The sequence below is a fragment of the Diadema antillarum genome, unplaced genomic scaffold (assembly GCF_040938485.1).
Source record: "Diadema antillarum isolate AM-2024a unplaced genomic scaffold, OU_Dant_1.0 seq00001282_RagTag, whole genome shotgun sequence".
Lineage (NCBI taxonomy): Eukaryota > Metazoa > Echinodermata > Echinoidea > Diadematoida > Diadematidae > Diadema > Diadema antillarum.
In genome coordinates, this window is record NW_027272062.1 from 122,596 (window position 1) to 144,801 (window position 22,206).

General features: G+C 37.4%; 1 protein-coding gene across 1 annotated transcript in view; it reads left to right on the top strand.

Annotated features, from left to right (window-relative positions):
- LOC139745651 (uncharacterized) overlaps positions 1 to 22,206 on the top strand; it is a 120,030-nt gene that overhangs the window by 41,159 nt on the left and 56,665 nt on the right. Inside the window, exons 6-7 of the mRNA XM_071656048.1 lie at positions 10,275 to 10,412; positions 12,441 to 12,803. Of these exons, the coding sequence (XP_071512149.1) occupies positions 10,275 to 10,412; positions 12,441 to 12,803 (501 nt within the window). The remainder of the gene's footprint in view (positions 1 to 10,274; positions 10,413 to 12,440; positions 12,804 to 22,206) is intronic.

Genomic DNA, 22,206 nt, shown 5'->3' on the forward strand with positions numbered 1-22,206 from the left:
ATACCATTTAACATAGTTTGCAAAGATCTGATTCAGTTCAAAATCCTAACGAAATATCTTAAGGGACATGTGTACGTGATTGCAGAATATCAAGCTTGTACTCTTAACCTGTACGTAATGGTAGACAACTGATGATTTAACTAAATTCGTCATTTCTGTGGAAATATTGCTCTTTCGCTAAACACTTTCTTAACTCTACGCGCATTTTACAGAAAGTCAATATTTTCACCTCTTATTTCACTATCCCATACTTTAATCCTCACTCTCAAATAATAATATACCTTTTTAAGATGTATCTCATCTGGGCAGTCTCTATAACCCAACAAACATAGCATAGTTTTCATCACGGAGGTTCGCATGTAGCTCACGGACGTTCGGAACAAACAAGATATTGAACAATGCAGCTCTCTTGAGTTGGAAACGCATTCTACTCACAACAAACAGCAATTTCATGTCGATAACAAACTCCCCTCCAAAATCCTGAATAGATATTACCAATTCTCAATTATATAAGCTTGTTTATCTTCTCAAACTGAGGAATCAAAGAAAAAAAAATTTCCATCTCTCGTAAATGAACGTACAAACGTACATGTAATCTCAGTGACGTAGTCCATCCTTGAGAACGAATATATTTATCAAAATTTCGTTATCATGAAGTAAATATTCAGGTCCTAACCTTGTTATATAAAGTCTACAATGCAAAATTTGCTTTTTATATAACGAACATGATCACAGCTAAAATCATGACAAAGAATTAACATAGAAAAACAACAGAAATGTGCTCCGTAAGACCAGGCGTCCACTAGGGCGCGGACAAGACGCGGACAAGCCCCGGAATGCAAATTTGGTTTTCCGCACTCCTTCGGGAACCTGTCCGCACGTTCCTGAACGTGTCCGCTCAGTGTCCTAAACATGTCCGGGCGTTTCCGCACCTTCGGGAGAGAGAAAAATTTCCGCGTCCAAATTTTGATCGAGACCAAAATTTGGACGCGGAAATGAACTTCCTGACACCTTCGGCGACTTGTCCTGACGATGTCCTGAGGATGTCCCGCTTGTCCGGAACCCTTCCTCTCCTTCCGCACACGCTCCGGAAAGAATCCCGCGGTGTGGGGAAGCTTCCCGAGTGAAAGCGGAAGACACCAGGAATGGTTTAGGACAGCGCGGAGCCGATGCGGATCTATATATGCAAGTGTCCGGAACCGATGCGGAAATTTTGTGATCCAGACACGAAAATGTCGACACTTTCCGCGAGCGTCATGCCAATGAAACGCAAAATAAGCAAGAAGGGAGGCGAGGCCCCCATGCAAATATCCCCATCACAGGCACACCTTTCGTCTAGTGATGAAGAACAGGTAAATCTAAGGAATTTCCGGTCCCAGAAGGCAAAGAAGAAGGTACCAAGTAGTAGAGACTGCATGTGCCAAAAGCAACCAGAAAGAAGTGAAATCAGCCCAGTAACTTCCTAGTAAGTTTGTTTTGATTTGATCTTTTCAGAAATTATTTTTCATCTGAGTGACTTTCCTGGTTCCTATTACTTACTATAGTACATTTTCCTTTATGTTGTTTTCGTATTTTATTTGCAAACAAACTGTCCCATGTGACAGCCCAGCTGAAAAATCACAAAAGTAGGTGGAAGTACACTCAGAAAAAAAGCATAGAATTTTTTGGCTAAATGTTAATGTATTATATAAACATGAACAAGTTGTTATTCATACGTAAATGCTTTCTAATGATACAACATATTAGAACAAAAGACAAATTTATCACACTACAAAGCATGAATTCAATTGCAAAGATATACCTGTGGTCTCATTACAATGTAATATCTTTGAAGCCCAAAATAACAATGAAAGGTAAAGATGATAGAGGAAAATGAAGAATTTTCTGTCACTTCAAAACTCAAGTGAAATGAGAGAAAAAGCAATAAATCATGAACTCGAAAAAGTGTTAAATTTCTGTCTTTCTTTTACTTTGTTTTTTGCTGAGTGTACATATTTAAGTACACATTAAGCATCACAAATCATTTCAGAAATATTCTTTACCTGAATGATTTTCGTAGTTGTTATTACCTAATATTTTTTCTTCTTTTTGTTTTAGTTGCAAACAAACTCGATGGTCCAATTTGACAGCCCAGCTGAACCCCCCCCCCCAAAAAAAAAAGTAAATTAAAGTAGGTTACAATTATTTCCCATTTTTACACTTCATTGGCAATAGGATAGTAAGCTCTAAGCATGAAAAAAAAAAATATTCGGACTTGAAACTGTTCAAAAGTGATCAAAATAAGAGAGGGTTAGAGATGTACAAGGGTAAAAATCAGAGAACGAAAACAAATTTAATGATTAGGATCATTTTGGCATGCTCTACAGAAGTATCAGACAAAACATGTATATACTTCACGATGGATAAAGCACATGTCTAAAAAAGGGAATAAAGAATGTATATATATATACATATGCATTTATAAATATATATATATATATATATATATAGTAACACAAGTAACAGTTATTATAAGTAACAAAACTGCAACAAAGTTCATGCTGTATTCACCATGGGTTTATTTCTTGTGAAGAAAACCGTTGGTGAATACAGCATGAACTTTGTTGCAGTTTTGTTACTTATCTTTTTATCTTGCCCACACGTGGACTACGTTATCAACATGATTATATATACATATATATATATATATATATATATATACATACATTTACATTTTTAAGTATGTTATGTATATATATATATATATATATATATATATATATATATATAGATATAGATATATATATGGTTCAAAAAGTTTGCGAATATCATCCATGTGACTGTAGGCAGAAAAAAAGTTGTTCTCCCAGATGAGACAAATCAAAAAAAAAAAAAAAAATGAGTCATCAGCCGACATGCAGACAATCCTATTCTCCGACTTTTGGTGGTCACATTTATCAAATGATATTGACCAATCATATTAATATAATATCAGCCGCTACTGCGGAAGCAAAACAAGGAGCATCAATGACGGCTAGCAGTCAAATGAGGAAAAGTTAAAGTCAGCGCCAAATTTATACCTTTCCATTTTCCTGGTATTGTCCGCAGTTTGTCCGCATGCCTAACTTTTGTTGTCCGGAAGGCATCCTGATTGTCCGCGTTCATTCCTGGTGTAATCCTAGATGTTTCCGCGCTGCCCGGCTACGATTAGCATATTCCGAAGTATTTCGCGCTCTTCCGGAGTGATTCCTAGGAATGTCCGCAGTCAGTCCGCGGACAGTCCGCGGACAGTCCGCGGACAGTCCTAGGAATGTCCCAGGACAACTTGATTCACAAAGTTATTCTGCGTTTGTCGCGGACAGGATGCCGAAATAACAAAATTTGCTTCCGCAACCGTTCCGGGGCTTGTCCGCGCCCAAGTGGACGTCCGCCCTTATAGAAATACGAAGTTTAGCTGGGGAGGGCAAACGAATACGTCAGGAAGAAATCCCTCTGTGTTTGCTCCTTGTGTTACACACTGTTACCGAGGAGAATTTGTGTTATTATATTAGTCAGAAATGATAATAGGTTCGATAACAAGACACAATAAGTCCATATAACTTGGATGGCTGCTTGTGACTTCTATATTATACAATATGGTTTGTTATAACAAACATTTTGTAGCGCGTCATTTCGGAGGCTCGTTATTCATACAGTTTGTCAATACGAAAATTGATAGAGTTCGTATAATTATGAAGCTTTTTTATTCGGTAAATGATAGGAATCTCCGAAGGTTAACCGAAAGGCTTATTAATCGGAACATGAAAAATTATGTTCGCTTATCCAAATGTGGAGAAACAAGTTAACAACTAAAATCCTCCAATTTTAAAACCTCATAATAACCGTTTTCACCTAAACGAATATCAGGCCCATTCCACTTTTAGAAGAACGGACCTAAAAATAATGATCCTTAATATCTATTTTTCGAAGAACATTTCTAATAACAAACCTCCTGAATTAACTACATTTTTTTTCCATTTTGGAATAACAAACCTTTGGACATCGGAGTAACGAATCTTTGGAAGAGCGAACGTATCAAAGTACAACCTAAAACCTATTCTTAATCATTACTTTTTTAACATGTGTTTTCAAAGTTAGCACAAAAGCACAAACAAATTGACAATCTCTCTGTCTCTAAAATGTAAAAAAAAAAAATCTTGGAAAAAATTACAAATGAATATTGCTTTTCATCGATGAGTATAAAACAACACCATGTGATGATAAGCGGAGGAAATGTGTGTTTTCATCAGACAATGATTGTATACTGCATGATTTTTGTTCGCTTGTGACGGCATTTCGATGAATAAAAAACATAAACAAACAAACAAAAACTTCTCCAGAGGAATTTCTTTTCTCTGTGTGTTGGAGCTCGATCCCTTCTCTGTTTCTCAGTCATTTTCATTCAACTGCTTCCACGTCCTTTTTAAACTTTTCCGTTTCTTATTGAACACATGCTCATTACAGACTTCTTCCGTCATTATCCTGAATGTGATTGCGTAGCACTTTTCGGATTTGTTTTGGTTTGTTTTGTTTTGTTTTTGTTTTCTGTTTGGTCGCAGCATGTTCAGGCTATTGAGGGAATGAGAGAAAAATCGTCATGAAGAGAAAAATAAGAATGAATTAAGGCATTTAATATCATGACAATTACAGCGAACGTCCGTTATGGAGACCAAAACTGGATGTGTTCTGTTTGAGACGGCAGCTACCATACTCAAAAGATAAACACTTAGAGCACCTGTCGCTAAAAAGTGGCACTGATCCTCTTTCTCCTACTATGTAATCCACTGACTTATTCAACCAACGAACATCCGTGAAAAAAAAAAAAACGTTTTCCGTTTGTTATTACAGGTAAATTGAGTGATGAACGCTATTCACTTTCGGGTATGAGCAGCTCGGTGATTTGGTAATATTTTCAACTAACATTAATCTTATGTGCAGTGATATATTTGTAATTGTCAGAAATTTCCTCTCTCGGACAGAACGTCCGTGAGCGAAACTTTCAGAACCTGTAACAGTACAAATTGTCTCCAGAACCTCATTAGAAAGAAATTTAAACGCACAGAAATTACAGATTACGCAAAATTCCATTTTCCTATAACTTTGTTTTAAGTGTTTAGCTGTTTTTTGTATAATTAGAGGGAAAACAAGCGTAAAATTGCGAGTAAATTTTCAATTGTTTGTTCATCATGATCACATAACGCCTTAAAAATTCTGAAACTACTGCTCTACACTCATTTTCTACTTTGTAAAACTTTATTTGTCGCTATTCGAGCCAAAAGTTTTAAAGAATACAGGACACTTTCGGGACAAGTTATCCCTATCGGAGGGATTGCATACGTCACGGACGTTCTCTGGAATTATCACGGACGTTCGTTCTACTACTAGGGTCATGTTCCAGGACGGATAATTAATCGGCAGAGAGTACCTAGCCTTCCTAACTCTTTCAAAAATTTGAAAATGTATGGTCAATGCAAATTATAAGAAATTTGACATCCTTACAACATATGTATTGCTCAGAGGGGGATCAGGAGGTGAATTTTAAGAGCAAATATTTATTATTTGCTTGGTTTTTGGTGAATTGCATGGTCCAAACACTGCGCACGAAACTAAGTCCGCTCCAAAAATGGCATGCAGCTCCTCGGCTAGAGAGCCAAAGGTAAAATGCACCTTCGCCATCAAAGCAAGATGGTGTCCCACTCGAAAACGTTTTAATCATCACGGACGTTCTTTTTCACTTGGAGGTTCGTCTAAAAATATAATTTCGGTTCCTATTTGACAAAGGATGGACAAAAACTCAAAACAAACATATTATCGTGTTGCTAGATCTTAGTTGATTACGACTCAGAACAATATCGCCAATAACGTTTCATGGGCTACGATCTTTATTAGAAAATAGCGGAGGCACGTCCGTGACGAAAACTGAGTATAATTTTGCATAAAAGAATATTACGGCTCATGTACAGCCAGCAGACGTACAATTTTTGCAGGATATGTTCATTAGGTGGAACACCAAATTTTCGTATACGTTACAGTTGGGACAACAAAGTAGAATTTGCAGCAGCGATAGAAATAAAAGCATCACGGACGTTCGTCTGTTTAGGACTTTGATATTTTAATTGTTCTCTGTAATTTTATACGTGCTCATAAAGTTCTTATAATTTTGTGATACATACCCATGATATGTCAGATCCAGAACATGGTCAGATATTAGATGCCACGTACCATTAAAAATGCACATCATTAGTTTGAAAAACAAAATTTTTGGTGAAAATAGCGTTTATACCGTATTTTTACGCTTTAAGTCCTTGTGAAATGAAAAATATCAGGAAAAAGTCAACCAAACCATATATTTCCTGAAAGGAAATTTACCAATCTTTGAGATGACATGAAAAAATCTGGTTTCTTAGATGATCCTCGCGTGTTCTAAGGGAAAGAATGTCATAAGGTACGAAAATTGGCAATTGTACATCGTTCAAAATTCTCACCCACATACATTTTTGATAATTTGTATCTGTATTTTGCATAAATTCTGCAAATTAAGGCATATTTGCATAGATACAGATTGTCTCTTTAGATGATTGAATTCCAAAGAACATGTGTGCCAAATAGGACATTTGTACTATAAAATGCAGTGATCGCCCCTTTTTTCGCCCTTAGCAGGCCTACTATTATTTCGTAAAAGAAAGGAATCTTCGAAAGGTATGTGTGTTAATTGGAACATGAAATAGGGTTCGTAAATCCAAATGTGGAAAGCATATTAACAACCAAAGCCTCCAGATTTAGAAACCTCAATCCTGTCATAATCTCGTTTTCACCTAAACGAATATCAGACCCAATCCACTTTTAGAATAACGCACCTTAAAAATAGGGAACCTCAATATAGAATTTTCGGATTAACAAACCTTTTGGATTAAGAACATTTTCGATAGGAACCTCCTGAATTAATTACGAACCATTTTCTTCTTCATTTTTGGAAAAACAAACCTTTTGGATGATGAATCCAGGGAATAACGGGCATTCGGAGTAACGAATCTTTGGAAGAGCAAGCGTATGAAAGTGCGACATCAAACATATTGCCAAATCATAACTTTTTTAACCTGTGTATTCAAAGTACACACAAAACCACAAACAACTTGACGATCTCTCTTACATGCAAAATGTACAAAAAAAGAAAGGATATATGAGTCAGAAATGCAAGTTAACATTGCTTTTCATTGATGAGTATAAAAAAAAAATATCATGCTAAACAGGGGATTTGCGTGTTTTCATCACACAGTAATTGTATACTGCATTATTTTTGTTCGCTGAAGACGAAATTTCAATGAATAAAAAATAAACAAAAACAACCCCTGCAGTGGAATCGGGTATAACGGGAGTACACTGGCAATTCTTTTTCTCTATGTGTTGGAGCTCGATCCCTTATCCGTTTCTGCTCATTTTCATTCAACTGCTTCCACGTTCTTTTAAAACTGTTACGTTTCTTCTTGCCACATGCCCATTACAGACTTCTTCCGTCATAAATTCATCCGTTTCGTTTCAATATATTCTAAATGTGACTGAATGTGTTTTTATGCCTCCGCCACGAAGTGGTGCCGGAGGCATTATGTTTTCGGGTTGTCCGTCCGTCCGTCCTTCCGTCCGTCCTTCCGTCCGTCCGTCCTTCCGTCCGTCCTTCCGTCCGTCCGTAATGAATTTTGTGGACAGGGTAACTATCAAAACCTTTTGAGGTATCCTAATGAAACTTGGCATGTATGTGTATTAGGGGGTGAAGTTGTGCCTATCAACTTTTGGCTGCACATGCTCAAGGTCAAAGGTCAAAAGGTCAAGGTCAAATGCTTAAAATTTCACTATTTCCCCCATATCTATGCAATGCCTGAAGATATTTTCTTGAAACTTAGTGTATAAATGTATTACGCAATTAAGATTCTCTGGTGAAAGTTTGGGGTCATGAGGTCAAAAGGTCAAAGGTCAAAAGGTCAAGTAAAATGTTAAAATTTCACTTTTTTCTCTGTATCTTGGAAATTGTTCAAGGTATCTTTATGGAACAAAGTATATATGCATGTACTGACTGGCAGTGGTTATCTAGGGAATTTGGGGTTCATGGGGTCAAAGGTCAGGGGTCAAAGGTCAAGGGCAATACTTCAAAATGTTACTATTTTCCTTATATTTATGCAATGCCAGCAGGATTATTTTTTTAAAACTTGATGTATGCATGTATAACCCACTAGAGATTCTCAGGGATTTTTTTTTTTTTGCCAAGACGGTCAAAGGTCAAAAGGTCAAAGAGCAAGTGAAAGTGCTGAACTTACTTTTTTTCCATATCTCGGAAGTGGCTCAAGTTATCTTTAAACTTAGTATATATTTATGTGTGTTCTGCCTGACAGTGATTCTCTTATGAATCAAAGGCCAGATGAAAATGATAACAATTTACTGTTCAATACAGAAATTGCACTTTTTCTCCATACCTTGAAAATTACTCAAGTGTGTAAACTTATGAAAGGGTCAAAGTCGAAGTTAAAGTTCTTAAATCCCCAAATACATGCTCTCCTATTCATCCAATTAAACATAGGTCAAGGAAGGTGAACATTCGATACATTTGTGACAAATATGTCATTTTAATATTTTGCCAATTTTGTGAAAATGTAATCACACAATGACCACATGTACTATAGACCTATTAGGAGAATCATGCATTACGGCGGAGGCATACCAGTCGCCACAGCGACATTTCTAGTTGTTTTTGTTTTTGTTTTTGGTCGCAGCATGTTCAGGATACTTAGGGAATGAAAGCAAAAATCGTTTTGAAGAGACAAAATAAGAATGTATCAAGGCATTGAATATAATGACAATCACAGCGAACGTCCGTGATGGAGAGTAAAAATGGATGTGTTCTGTTTGAGATGGCAGCTACCTTACCTAAAAGATGTACACGGGGAGCATCTATCACTATAAAGTGGCACTGTTCCTCTATCTCCTACTATGAAATTAATGGACTTATTCTACCAACGAACATCCGTGAGCAAAACGTTTTCCTTTTGTTATTGCAGGTAAATTGAATGCATGCTGAACGCTATTCACTTTTGGGTATGAAAGACTAAGATATTTGGTAATGTTTTCAAGTAACATTAACTTAATGTACAGTGATATACTTGTAATTATCAGAGATGTCCTTTCTCAGACCGAACGTCCGTGAGCGAAACTTTCAGAACCTTATAACAGTGCAAATTATTGTCTCCAAAACCTCATCAGAAAGAAATTTAAATGCACAGAAATTACAGAATACGCAAAATTCCATTTCCTATAACTTTGTTTTCGGTGTTTAGCCGTTTTTATATAATTAGAGGGAAAACAAATGTAAAATTGCAATCAAATTTTGAGCTATTTGTTCATCATGATCACATAGCCCCTTCAACATTCTAAAATTGTAAAACTTTTTTTTTTCGCTATTGGAGCTGAAAGTTTTAAAGAATAAAGGACACTTTAGAGACATGTTATCCCTACCGGTGGGATTGCATACGTCACGAACGTTCGCTGAAATTGTCACGGACGTTTATTTTACTACTAGGGTCATGTTCCAGGACGGGTAACTAATCGACAGAGAGTACGGAGCCTTCCTAACTCTTTAAATTTTTTGAAAAGGTATTGTCAATGCAAATGATAAGAAATTTGACACCCTTTAAACACATATAAGAATACGGTCAGATATTAGATGCCACGTACCTTAAAAGGGTACAATCATTGGTTTGAAAAACAAAAATATTGTGAAAATAGCGCTTTTACTGTATTTTTACGCCTTAAGTCCTTGTCAAATGCAAAATATCAGACAAAAGTCAACCAAACCACAAATTTCCTGAAAGGACATTAACCAGGCTTTAAGATGCCATGAAAGAATCTGGTTTCTTAGATCATCCTGGTGTGTTCTATTAAAGGGAAAGAGTGTCAAAAGGTGCGAAAATTGGCAATTGTACATCGTTCAAAATTCTCACACATATAATATTATAATAATATCATTATAACAATAATTACATAGATAATAATTTTAGTTTCTGACCTTGACAACACTAGCCGTGTATGTTGCACGCCTGCCAGTTTTACTGCTATCTCTATACACATTTTCTGATATTTCATTATACGCACACATTGCTTTGCAGTATTTGATGAGTTTCAGAAGATGCTTCATAGTAATATGAGATTAACGAAACTTATCAAACAATTTTGAATTTGTTTGTAAAAAAAACAAAACCAAAACAACACAGGATGTGCTGTCGGCACGTATGGTGCTGGTTGCACCCAGACGTGTCACTGTGCGTCGTCCAACCAATGTGACCCAGTGACTGGTTCCTGTGACGGTCAAGAAGGCTGTGATACAGGCTGGTATGGTCCCCAGTGTCAAGGTATGAATTCAGTTACTTTTTCCTAGAGGCTCTTCCAGACTGTTTGCACAAAGGAAAAATAGATCTGCAAACGATGTTTTAATGCGTTAACAAAAAAATGACATCAATCGTTTCAAAGAAATTTGTTGAGAACTAGTGTCCATCTTTTTATTTACTTTAGTACAAGAAAATTATCATGCGTAAAAGACTTGCATATAGGAAACAAGTTGAGTCATGGCAGCTTCATCCAGCAAGCCTATCTGCACACACACACACACACACACACACATACACACATAATAGTAAATCAACGTAAGGGGAAAACTGACTCGTGACTGATCTATGACACATAGCAATTCCGTATAGAGTTAAGAAACAGAGAACTGTCATGAATGTCACGACTAAATTTCACAAGAGGTTCAAAGTTCCATGGCTCTATTTAGCAAAATTCCTAAATTATACACATAGTATGAGGTAAATTTTATTAGTACTAATGAAGAATAAGTCAAAGAAGTTAGCATTTTCAGGTGTTTAAGGCAGTGAAGTCACATAGTTAAATTCAAAGTAGGTAAAAATTCGAAGCAGTCCCAGTTGGCTACAAATATCCGTGTCAGGTAACAGAAATCATCTTTTCAAAGAGAAGATACAGACCAGTAATACCAGAATTGGGTGCAATTCAGACAAACTCATTGGTCGTTCCGATCATATAAATAAGCAAGATTGTAAACACAATTATTGTTGTTTCAGATGATGTTGAACAACCTGCAGACACCTCAAGTCAAACAATTACCCGTAACATCAGCATACAATTGTAGTTTTGACTTCCGTACAGTGTTGGAATGGGAGGGTTCAGAACTAGAGAGTCGAATGAGGATTGAGTATGAGATGCTAGGTGGGTACCTATTTGACTTATAATTCATTATTACTAATAAAATTCTAATTATACCTCGTGCTTTTTGTGTAATTTAGGAATTCTCTATACTGCACGAGTCTTCAGAAGTTAGGATATCCAAAGTTCCTTACAAAAGTCAGTAACGACAAGAGAATAATGAAGGACGATAGACAGTTGTCTACATTAGAAGTTTGAAATTTTAACAATGACGCCTCATGCACGGAGAGTGTCTATCGATGGTGACACACATTGTCGCAAACGTGAAATGAGCTCAAGCAGAATTGGCTTGTGTACTTAGAGTAAAGCACAACAACGCACAAACTAATGAATGCACTGCCACTGACAGCCGTCACACTTGAAAAAGATGTTTCTGTCATCTGACAAGGGTATTTATAGCCAACTGGGACTGCTTGGAAATTTTACCTACTTTGAATTTTTTTATGTGACTTCATCAGTACTGCTGAAATACTAACTTCTGAAGACTTTTACGAGTATTACGTAATATAATTAAGCAGATAATCAACTTAATGAAATTACAAAAGCACTCGTGGAGCGCAGACCACCACTAACCAGCTCATTTCAATCCATTACAGTATACGCAAGCTGGTCACTACAAAAATTAAATCTTCTGTTTCTTGTGCCATTCTTAACCTTTACTGTAAGTTTCATCCAAATCTGTTCTCAAAATTTTGAGTTATTGTGCAAACAGACAAACGATGCAACTCCTTCCTTGACAGAGGTAATGATGAAATGCCACGTATGATGATGACGTTCGCAACTATCCACAGTACTTTACAAAATCTCGTTTGCTTTTGGCAAATGGCACTATAATTATACGTGTTTAATACTTATGTGAAAACGATACTTCGTGTGGAATTCTAGAAAAATATCTTCATTTTTGTTTGGAGGTGTTTGGGTGTGAGGGTGCATGAGTGTGTTTGTGTACTTTTTAAGCTTATAACGTGCATGTTATCCTCAGATGTTCATTGCACAAACAATCACCATTTGTCGGAGGTTAACACAACGTTTACTTTTTAATCTCATGACATGAAAGTGTACAGGCAGATAATCACGCATATTCAAACGTTATATAGTACATGTGTTATTTCATTCCGAATCACCTATTGGTCCACGGACATTTTGCCTTTCAATTTCAGTGCATATTGTCGATATGGCGACTTACAAACGCTATGCTGGAGTAAAAGATACCGCTGATAATTTCATCGGCCCCTACATGATGGAAGACAAGAGTCATTCCTCAATCCAGTTTTACATCGGGCGAGAGGTGGACACCGGACCGGGGGAGACCGGCCATGGGGTGACTGAAGACGGCCAAGACTGGCAGGATTCAGGTTTACCCGAAGGCACAGATGTCGTAAAATATACCGGGAGTCCATTCACCTTACGCGCGACTTTCGACAGGTTGATTGGAGGGGCTGCTAGAGCCGGGGCGTTCAAGACAGCGGTGAGCTACAAGGGAAGAATGGAAAAGGTGGTCACGATCAACGAGTACCGAGGAGGTATTAGTATTGGCATTATGTCTTTCTCTACAGGTACTTTGTTATTAAGTCCGAATGTTAGGTTGAGCACCATGGTGTGACACATGGCCATCGTAGTCACTTTTAATGATGCCTTCCTGAAAATTAAGCGATCAGAGAGTATGCCCCTCGTCTCTAAAGGATGGGTGTGCTGCTACAAAAGCGTGATTCCTTTTTGCTTTGATTTTACTTTGTTTGTTTGTTTGTTTGTTTTTTACACCAGGAGCTTCTCAGAGGCGCATGCTACTGCCAAGCAATTTCTTACGTACAGTCATGGCATGAGGCTGCTTTTATATCTTTTCAAGTTAGTGTTGGTTTGAAAAGAGCAGTGTATCCCTCATTTGGACACCGAGGGGGAATAAATATGAAATATGATTGCAGCAAACTGTAAGGGTAGAGCTTTTACTTTAAAAGATATGTACCACAGTGTAAGAGTGGCATTTGTGGCAATAAAGACAGAGAAAAAGAATCGCCATGATCATGACGGAGTAAATACCAGTTTCATCAATATTGATTGAGGTATCTATTTCGCCAAGAATTTTTTTTTTAAACTTTCTGTTCTTTCCTGTATTGCTTTTCTTTCGAAGATGTGTGTCATTGTCTTGTGTACATTGTATTGTATAGATATAGATTGATAGATGGACAGATGGATATTAGTTTACTCTGGTCAAACAAAAATGGACCAAAGCAGTCCAATGAAAGACAAATTTGAATTGGAGATTCATTGCATATAAACGATAGAGATGTACAATGAAACTAATTAGGATGAATTGATATAACATCAAAAACAAATGTAAACCCGTAATAAGATCAGTGATAACGAAAAAGGATCCTTGCTTCCTAGTGTGGTTGTTGTGTGATATTACTATAATGGCTTGCCGCACAAACTAGGCACCTATTACTACTATCAAAAAAAAAAGGGGGACGAGGAAAAAACGCAGTATATTCACATTACAAAACGAGTTATGAAAGCAGTAAACATTTTATCATATGAGCGGACCTAATTCACTGAACAAATCTATGCAGTCAGTATACGTTATATAACGATAATAAGATAAATACACACTGTTTGTTGTAGTTAGGCGCCTTGGCAGATTACAAGCTCCAGGAAAACAGCGGCGCTCCCGCTCAGCGGTCTTCTATTGTTTCGCCGCGTTCTTTTAAATCCTCCCATTCAAAAGCCCGCTGCGCGGCGCTTTTAGCATTTGGCCCGTGCGGCGCTTTTTTCAAGGAGCCGACCATTCACAAAATCTGGGCGTCAGAGTGCGTACGTTTCGTTTTAGCAATATAGCGCCCTCTCTGTTAGAATGTGAATAACACCTCGGAACAGAAAACCTGTTTAATCTCATGGTGTCCACCTATTCTACGACTTCAGTCCACTCTGACAACCGGGAAACTCAACAACCTTATAAAAGCAAAATATACACAAAACATACGCATTCTATCCAACATTTTCGTGCCTTTTAGTTACTGTGTTGTGTCATATACAGGTTTGTACATTCTTCCCCATCATCTTGATCTATGGAGTTGCAAGTTTGTGTGTGTGTGTGTGTGTGTTTTGTGTGTGTGTGTGTGTGTGTGTGTGTGCCTTTTTCTCTCCTTTTCTCTGACATTATTGGAGTGAGTCCTTCCAAAAACAAAAATTTCTCCTCTTCTCCTGCAGCCTTGCAGTGAATCTATGTAAACTATGAATAGTGAAATAAATGTCGTCTTGATCCACATCGTATTTTTTCCCACCGTCATGCTTCTACATCAATAATTCTCAAGACTCCAAGCTACAGTATCATTACGCTGAAATTATTTCAATCAGTATTTCCTTTGAACAACACCAAAGTCAATCCTATGCGTTTTAAAACACCCAATGTCAAAAAGCAATTTCAAGTCCATACCAGCTGTCGAACTATCATTCGACTTTGAATATCAACACGGCAGTTTAAACATCCACAGCCACATCACGCACGCATGTATTAATACACACCATAGAACGCGGTTACCTGTCGTTTTCTTTTTATCGCTCTTTTACTGTTATATGGCAAAGCGGCTGTACTTTGTGTAAAATTATGTACGAAATCATTACAAAAGTATAAAGATATACTACTGGTGTAGAAAATGAACAACAACAACAACATACATGCATGGGACGTGATGGATGAAGGCACTAATTTCACCTTGTAAACATTTACACATGGAAACCAGGTTATACTACCGGTATATAGTATATAGTATATATATATATATATATATATATATATATATATATATATATATATATATATTGTTTTGTTTTTTTGTTTGTTTGTTTTTGCTGCTGCTGCATGCATGATATCTCCTAAAATTTGAATCCGACTCTTTCGGTCAGCTAGCGAACTGATGTATATTGTGTGACTATTAAAGACTGTTAAATTAGACATGTCAAGTAATAAATAATTTATTAATCTCTTTATTTATTCATTCACTTATTCAATGTACTTATATATTAATTCATTTATTCATTCATTTATCTATTCATTTATTGAATTATTCATTAATATATTCATTTAGTTAGTTAGTCATTCAAACGTTTATCTAGGAAGAAAGAATATATTAGCAGCTGTTTTCATCGAAGTCCTATATGAACATATTTTGGGCAGTCAGAGACTACAGCCAAAAGATAGTGATAGAGAAGTCTGCAGCCAAACGATCGGGAAAGCTCGATCCAAGAGTGGAAAGGGCTGCTGCAAATTGATCAAAAGGGCTGCGAGATTATGACTCAAAAGGCCGCAGCCAAACCCACCAAAGGGCCGCGGGAAGAGCGCCAAGGGGAATAAAATGCAATGCCAACCAAACGCCTATAGAATTCGGCGTATACAAAGTTGGTGGTACAGGGAATAGATTTCAGACACCCCGACCTGTCCATAGTGAGATCTCCGATCCCATTGTTATGTCCGGAGAAGATGGACACTTCCGCGATGGGCACCGTGAATCGATCATCACCCATTGTCTTTCCCCCCCCCCCCCAAAAAAAAAGCTTTGTTGTGATAGCAACGGAGGCTGAAACTGCGTGATTGGTCAGCTCCGTGGTGCATTTCCAGCAACATGCATAATAGTTCACAACCTCTATTTATCATAGAAGTAAGCTCAATGAATACCCGAAAAAAGTTTCTTCTCCTCGGAATGACGAATGACAGGTATAAACTCTAGATAGTCCCGAAGATCAAATTCGTTGCAGGTATATTTGATAATCACAGGCCTGCGAAAGGCCGGAAACTACGTCGCTGATGTATTAAAATATAAAAAAGCAAAAAAAAAAAAAAACAAACAAACAAAAAAACAAACAAACAAACAAAAAAAGAAAACACGCATGCATTGCATGTGAAGAACACATACACCAAAATGGTCGCGGAAAGAATGATGGGAATAGAATACAAACTTTCCAAAACATCTTTCTTCTTGAGGGACAGGTCTGTGGATATGTTGCGTGTATGTGTTTGTGTGTGTTTGTTTGTGTATAAGAGCTGACTTGTTTGTCATTTATACTATTAAAAAGTAATTAGTTGAACGTCCATATGTATTGATATTGATATGCATACTGCAATCTCAATGAGATCAAGCTGTTTTTGCACACACACACACACACACACATATATATATATATATATATATATATATATATATATATATACAAATATGTATATATAATTTACATATATATATATATATATATATATATATATATATATGTACCATGTGTGTGTGTGTGTGTGTGTGTGTGTGTGTATTTACTGGCGGTTTGTCTCTCATTAGGTATGCATTGTAGCCCTGTGTATAGTTTTGTATGATCTAAGATTCCATGATTATTTTTTCTCCACCATGATCGCTCTATGACTTTTTATAATAAGTATCTCTCGAAATCTTTCCCACTGTCTAACTTTTTCATTCCCCGTCATGCTTCGATGTGATAAACTCACAAGTTTGCAAACGACAGGTGTAATGTCGTGGAAATGATTTCAATCAGTGTTTTCTTTAAATCCAGGAAGAAAGAATATTAGCAGCTGTTTTCATTGAAGTCCTGTATGAATTTTGGGCAGTCAGAGACTGCAGCCAATAGATAGTGATCGAGAAGGCTAGAGCCAAACGATTGGGAAAGCTCGATCCAAGAGTGGAAAGGGCAGCTGCAAATTGATCAAAAGGGCTGCGAGATTATGACTCAAAAGGCCGCAGCCAAACCCACCAAAGGGCCGCGGGAAGAGCGCCAAGGGGAATAGAATGTAATGCCAACCAAACGCCTATAGAATTCGCCGTATACAAAGTTGGTGGTACAGGGAATAGATTTCAGACACCCCGACCTGTCCATAGTGAGATCTCCGATCCCATTGTTATGTCCGGAGAAGATGGACACTTCCGCGATGGGCACCGTGAATCGATCATCACCCATTGTCTTTCCCAAAACAAACCTTTGTTGTGATAGCAACGGAGGCTGAAACTGCGTGATTGGTCAGCTCCGTGGTGCATTTCCAGCAACATGCATATTAGTTCACAACCTCTATTTATTATAGAAGTAAGCTCAATAAATACCCGAAAAAAAAGTTTCTTCTCCTCGGAATGACGAATGACAGGTATAAACTCTAGATAGTCCCGAAGATCAAATTCGTTGCAGGTATATTTGATAATCACATGCCTGCGAAAGGCCGGAAAATATTACGTCGCTGATGTATTAAAATGTAAAAAAAAAAAAAAACAAAACAAAAACACACACACACACACACACACACACACACACGCATGCATTGCACGTGAAGAACACATACACCAACATGGTCGCGGAAAGAATGATGGGAATAGAATACAAACTTTCCAAAACATATTTCTTCTTGAGGGACAGGTCTGTGGATATGTTGCTTGTGTGTGTTTGTTTGTGTAAGAGCTGACTTGTTCGTCATTCATACTATTAAAAAGTAATTAGTTGAACGTCCATATGTATTGATATTGATATGCATACTGCAATCTCAATGAGATCAAGCTGTTTTTGTTAAATATATACATATATATATATATATATATATATATATATATATATATACAAATGTGTATATATAATACACACACATATATATATATATATATATATATATATATATATATATATATGTACCATGTGTGTGTGTGTGTGTGTGTGTGTGTGTGTGTATTTACTGGCGGTTTGTCTCTCATTAGGTATGCATTGTAGCCCTGTGTATAGTTTTGTATGATCTAAGATTCCATGATTATTTTTTCTCCTCCATGATTGCTCTATGACTTTTTATAATTAGTATCTCTCGAAATGTTTCCCACTGTCTAACTTTTTCATTCCCCGTCATGCTTCGATGTGATAAACTCCCAAGTTTGCAAACGACAGGTGTAATGTCGTGGAAATGATTTCAATCAGTGTTTTCTTTAAATCCAGGAAGAAAGAATATTAGCAGCTGTTTTCATTGAAGTCCTGTATGAAGTTTGGGCAGTCAGAGACTGCAGCCAAAAGATAGTGATCGAGAAGGCTAGAGCCAAACGATTGGGAAAGCTCGATCCAAGAGTGGAAAGGGCTGCTGCAAAACGATCAAAAGGGCTGCGAGATTATGACTGAAAAGGCCGCAGCCAAACCCACCAAAAGGCCACGGGAAGAGCGCCATGGGGTATAGAATGTAATGCCAACCAAACGCCTATAGAATTCGGCATAATACAAAGTGGGTGGTACAGGTACAATAGATTTCAAACACCCCGACCCGTCCTGTCCATAGTGAGATCTCCGATCCCATTGTTATGTCCGGAGAAGATGGCTGATCTTGGAATTATGTACACAGTCATTGCATACAACTTGGAAGGAAGGTATTCCTGACATGCTCTCATACAAAGATCCCCTTTCTCTTCATTACCACAAAGTCAAATTGGATGATATTTCCTGTGTCGTGTATAAAGATGGGGGTAATAGTTATAGTTTTGTTCCTTAAAATTGATTTTGGATTGATTCACTACTTTTACACAATTATTGCGGAAGGTCCGATTGTATTTCTTTTTCTGGGGGGAGACATACGGTCGAACTTTGTTTACCTCAGGTAAAATGATATTTTAATGGCTATTCTCGAGGGTAACTGACCATCGTCTGATAGTACCATAACAGTTCAGGGAAAAACCACCCTTATCATACCATGAAGACTTCCTAGACTCTGACAGCAGAGCGCCGAAGGTTGCTCTATTTTGTTTATTTTTTTTTTCCGCATGATTCAACGTATTCAATACCACTTCCATATCGAGCTACAGCCTTGTCCATTTATAAGCAAATGCCGAATTGCTCTCTATCAATTGATAGGTTTCATCGGCAGACAACACGGGTGGGGGGGGGGGGGGGGGAGAACAACAGTTGAGAAGTGTTCATGGTAGATTTTATATTGGCTATAATCAATAATCAATGTACATGTATGAGTCTCATTGGTCCAGTTTTGTCTGTTTTGCTGTAATAAGCGTAAATGCAAGTGTTGCACAGTGTGCGTATTTGCTGAATTTGCTTGGAATAAGTTCGTCTTCATGTGATTGCGAGCATTTCTCCGCTTCGATTTATTTCTCACGATTATGTGTTTTGTATTGAACGGGGATGGTAAAAAAAAAGAACTGTACGCATCCATATCTCCCTATGAGTGAATGAGTGGTGCAGTGCCGACGAGGGTCCTACGCACGCTTTTGGAAATAATTAGAAGCAAGTCGTCCAGTCTCGTGAGATTTTAGCTTTGTATCTAACAACGGCATGGATTTGAAAGTCCACGAAAAAGATAGGCTGTACCAAGTGGTCGCAGAGCAGCCTGTAACCCTAATATTGGCGATGACATGGCGTGATGAGACTTGCATACACCATGCCATACAAGAAGCTGCTCCAGTGGAATGCAAAAAAAAACAACAAACAAACAAACAAACAAACAAACTACACATTGCACAGACACTGCAGAGAACTCGCACAAATCAGGGAGGGGTCACCTCTCTGCACCGATGCATACGTTAAAATGGAGATCATTCACATGCACACATATTCAAGCATAAATTTATATGCGATAACCAGGTGCATGTGCTATATTAGAATATCTTACCCTATTTTGCCCTTTCTATTACTTTTTCTGTGCTCATTCAGGCTTAATGCAAGAATTAAACGTTTAAAAGGAATGACACCTTAATTCATGTTTCCCACTGATAATCGCATTATCAGTACAAGCCACAAGTAATCCACGAACTGATTGTCAGACGATTGAAAGTGCAAGTTTCAATTTGTCTTACAAATGTGAATATTAATAATATTTACATTTGAAAGATATTAGAACCGTTTGTCACTGTCCATCGCTTCCTTCGCACTTCACAGTGAGACATATAAGCCTAAGTACTTTATTTCTTTTCGTGTCATTGTTCGTACTTGCCTGTATGTATTGAGACAGCATGTTTTTGCAAACGACTGAAAGAATTAACGCTTGATGAGGTAATACATTACCTGTAATAATACAGTGAAGTCAATGAATGACGCAATGAATGGTTGTGATCTCTCAATGAATACAGTAATTAAGACCACTGGTTCGTTTCCAATTGAGTATGCTAAAAGTTATCTATGTCACATGTGTGTATCATATACACTTGGTGATTCTATCCTTCTATGAAGAGTGCTCGATATCCTCAAAGGAAGAGCTTTAGACATACTTATATGGATGAACCTGCTGTCAACCGAGTGAACTTGTTCCAATACTTCTATATATAAATATATATATATATGTGTGTGTGTGTGTGTGTGTGTGTGTGTGTGTGTGTGTGTGTGTGTGTAGGTGTAAATGACACAGAGAAAGGTGAATCGCAGCTATGAGGAATATCTTTTACGCGGTTCCTTTCCAATTCTTTGAAAGTAAGAACATACAATTATACAAGTAATAATAAGTATACAATTATAGTTCGCACCATTGCGCATGAATTTTAATTGAGAAAGAAAAGCTAACTATACCGGGTGTCCCAAAAAAAAAAAAAGCGGAACGGTGGATTTTCAGTAACTTGCGTTCTAAAAGTAATATATTTTTTGACATTATTATAAAGAGCCTCTTCCGCAGAAGACCACGATACCAAAATCATTAAATTTGGTTCAGTACTTTTTATTCTACGCCAACTTCTGTAAATGCAGTCATTTTCAATTTTTTGCGACTTATGAGATAATAATTTCGGTGCGACGCGCGTTCCATACGTTGAATTGTGTAAGCTCGTTGATCCATGTCAACAAAAGATAACGCTTTCATATTGGGAGCGCACACACACACACAGACACACACAGACACACACATACACTGTTTTTTCCTGGCCCGTGCCCAATGTGAAAGCTGTATCTTTTGTTGACATGGATCACCGAGCTTTCACAATATTCAGCGTATGGATCGCGTGTCGCACTCAAATTATCATCTCATAAGTCGCAAAAATCCGGCGAAATTTGACAATGACTGCATTTTCAGAAATTAGCGTAGAATAAAAAGTACTGAACCAAATTGAATGATTTTGGTATCATAGTCTTCTGCGGAAGATGCTCTTTGTAATGATGTCAAAAGATATATAACTTTTAGACCGCAAGGTACTGAAAATCCACCGTTCCGCTTTTTTTGGGACACCCGGTAGTTATGCGAGATTCAACAGGGGTCGAATAAGCTAATGATATCCACTCTAACCTCGTCCAAACAAACAAACAAACAAACAGACATATACACTGACGAGAACACACACACAGACAAAATCCTGCCTGTAATTGAAAAAAAAAGAAAAATCTGCCTTGTTCTGTACATTGAAAGACGAACGATAATAAAACATGCATGTAGAGTTAGCACTTGTAAATCATGCTACAAATTGAAGTAGGCCTTCGAGTGGTACATCTGTACTGTATTATGTATTGCATGTAAAAGTATTACAATCTTTCAGCTTAATTGTTATTTCTCCTGAAGCGCTGAAGCGCCGTATGATTACATACCGTCTTCATTTGTAATAGCCCTAATTCATTTTCACGAAGTCATGATTTGCACAATGTAGCTACAGTAGGAAAAGATTGTATGTGTTAAGTCGACGTGCGGTGTGACATGCTGTAAAGGCCGTTTTGAATACTTGTTCACGCCATCACGCGTGAACGCCTTCTCTGCTGTTTCTATTGAAAACAGATTGAAAGTAGCATTTTATCAACTTAATACGCTATCCACCACCTTGGATCTAAAATGACAACATGTAATATATTCAGGTCTACCAAAAATCAATTTCTCTCCCTCTCTCTCTCTCTCTCTCTCTCTCTCTCTCTCTCGTCACTGTTATGATGTAATGACGAGTTCTGCCAAAAAGTTGCGTGAGTGGTAATCTCTGTGCTTTCAATACATTGACACGT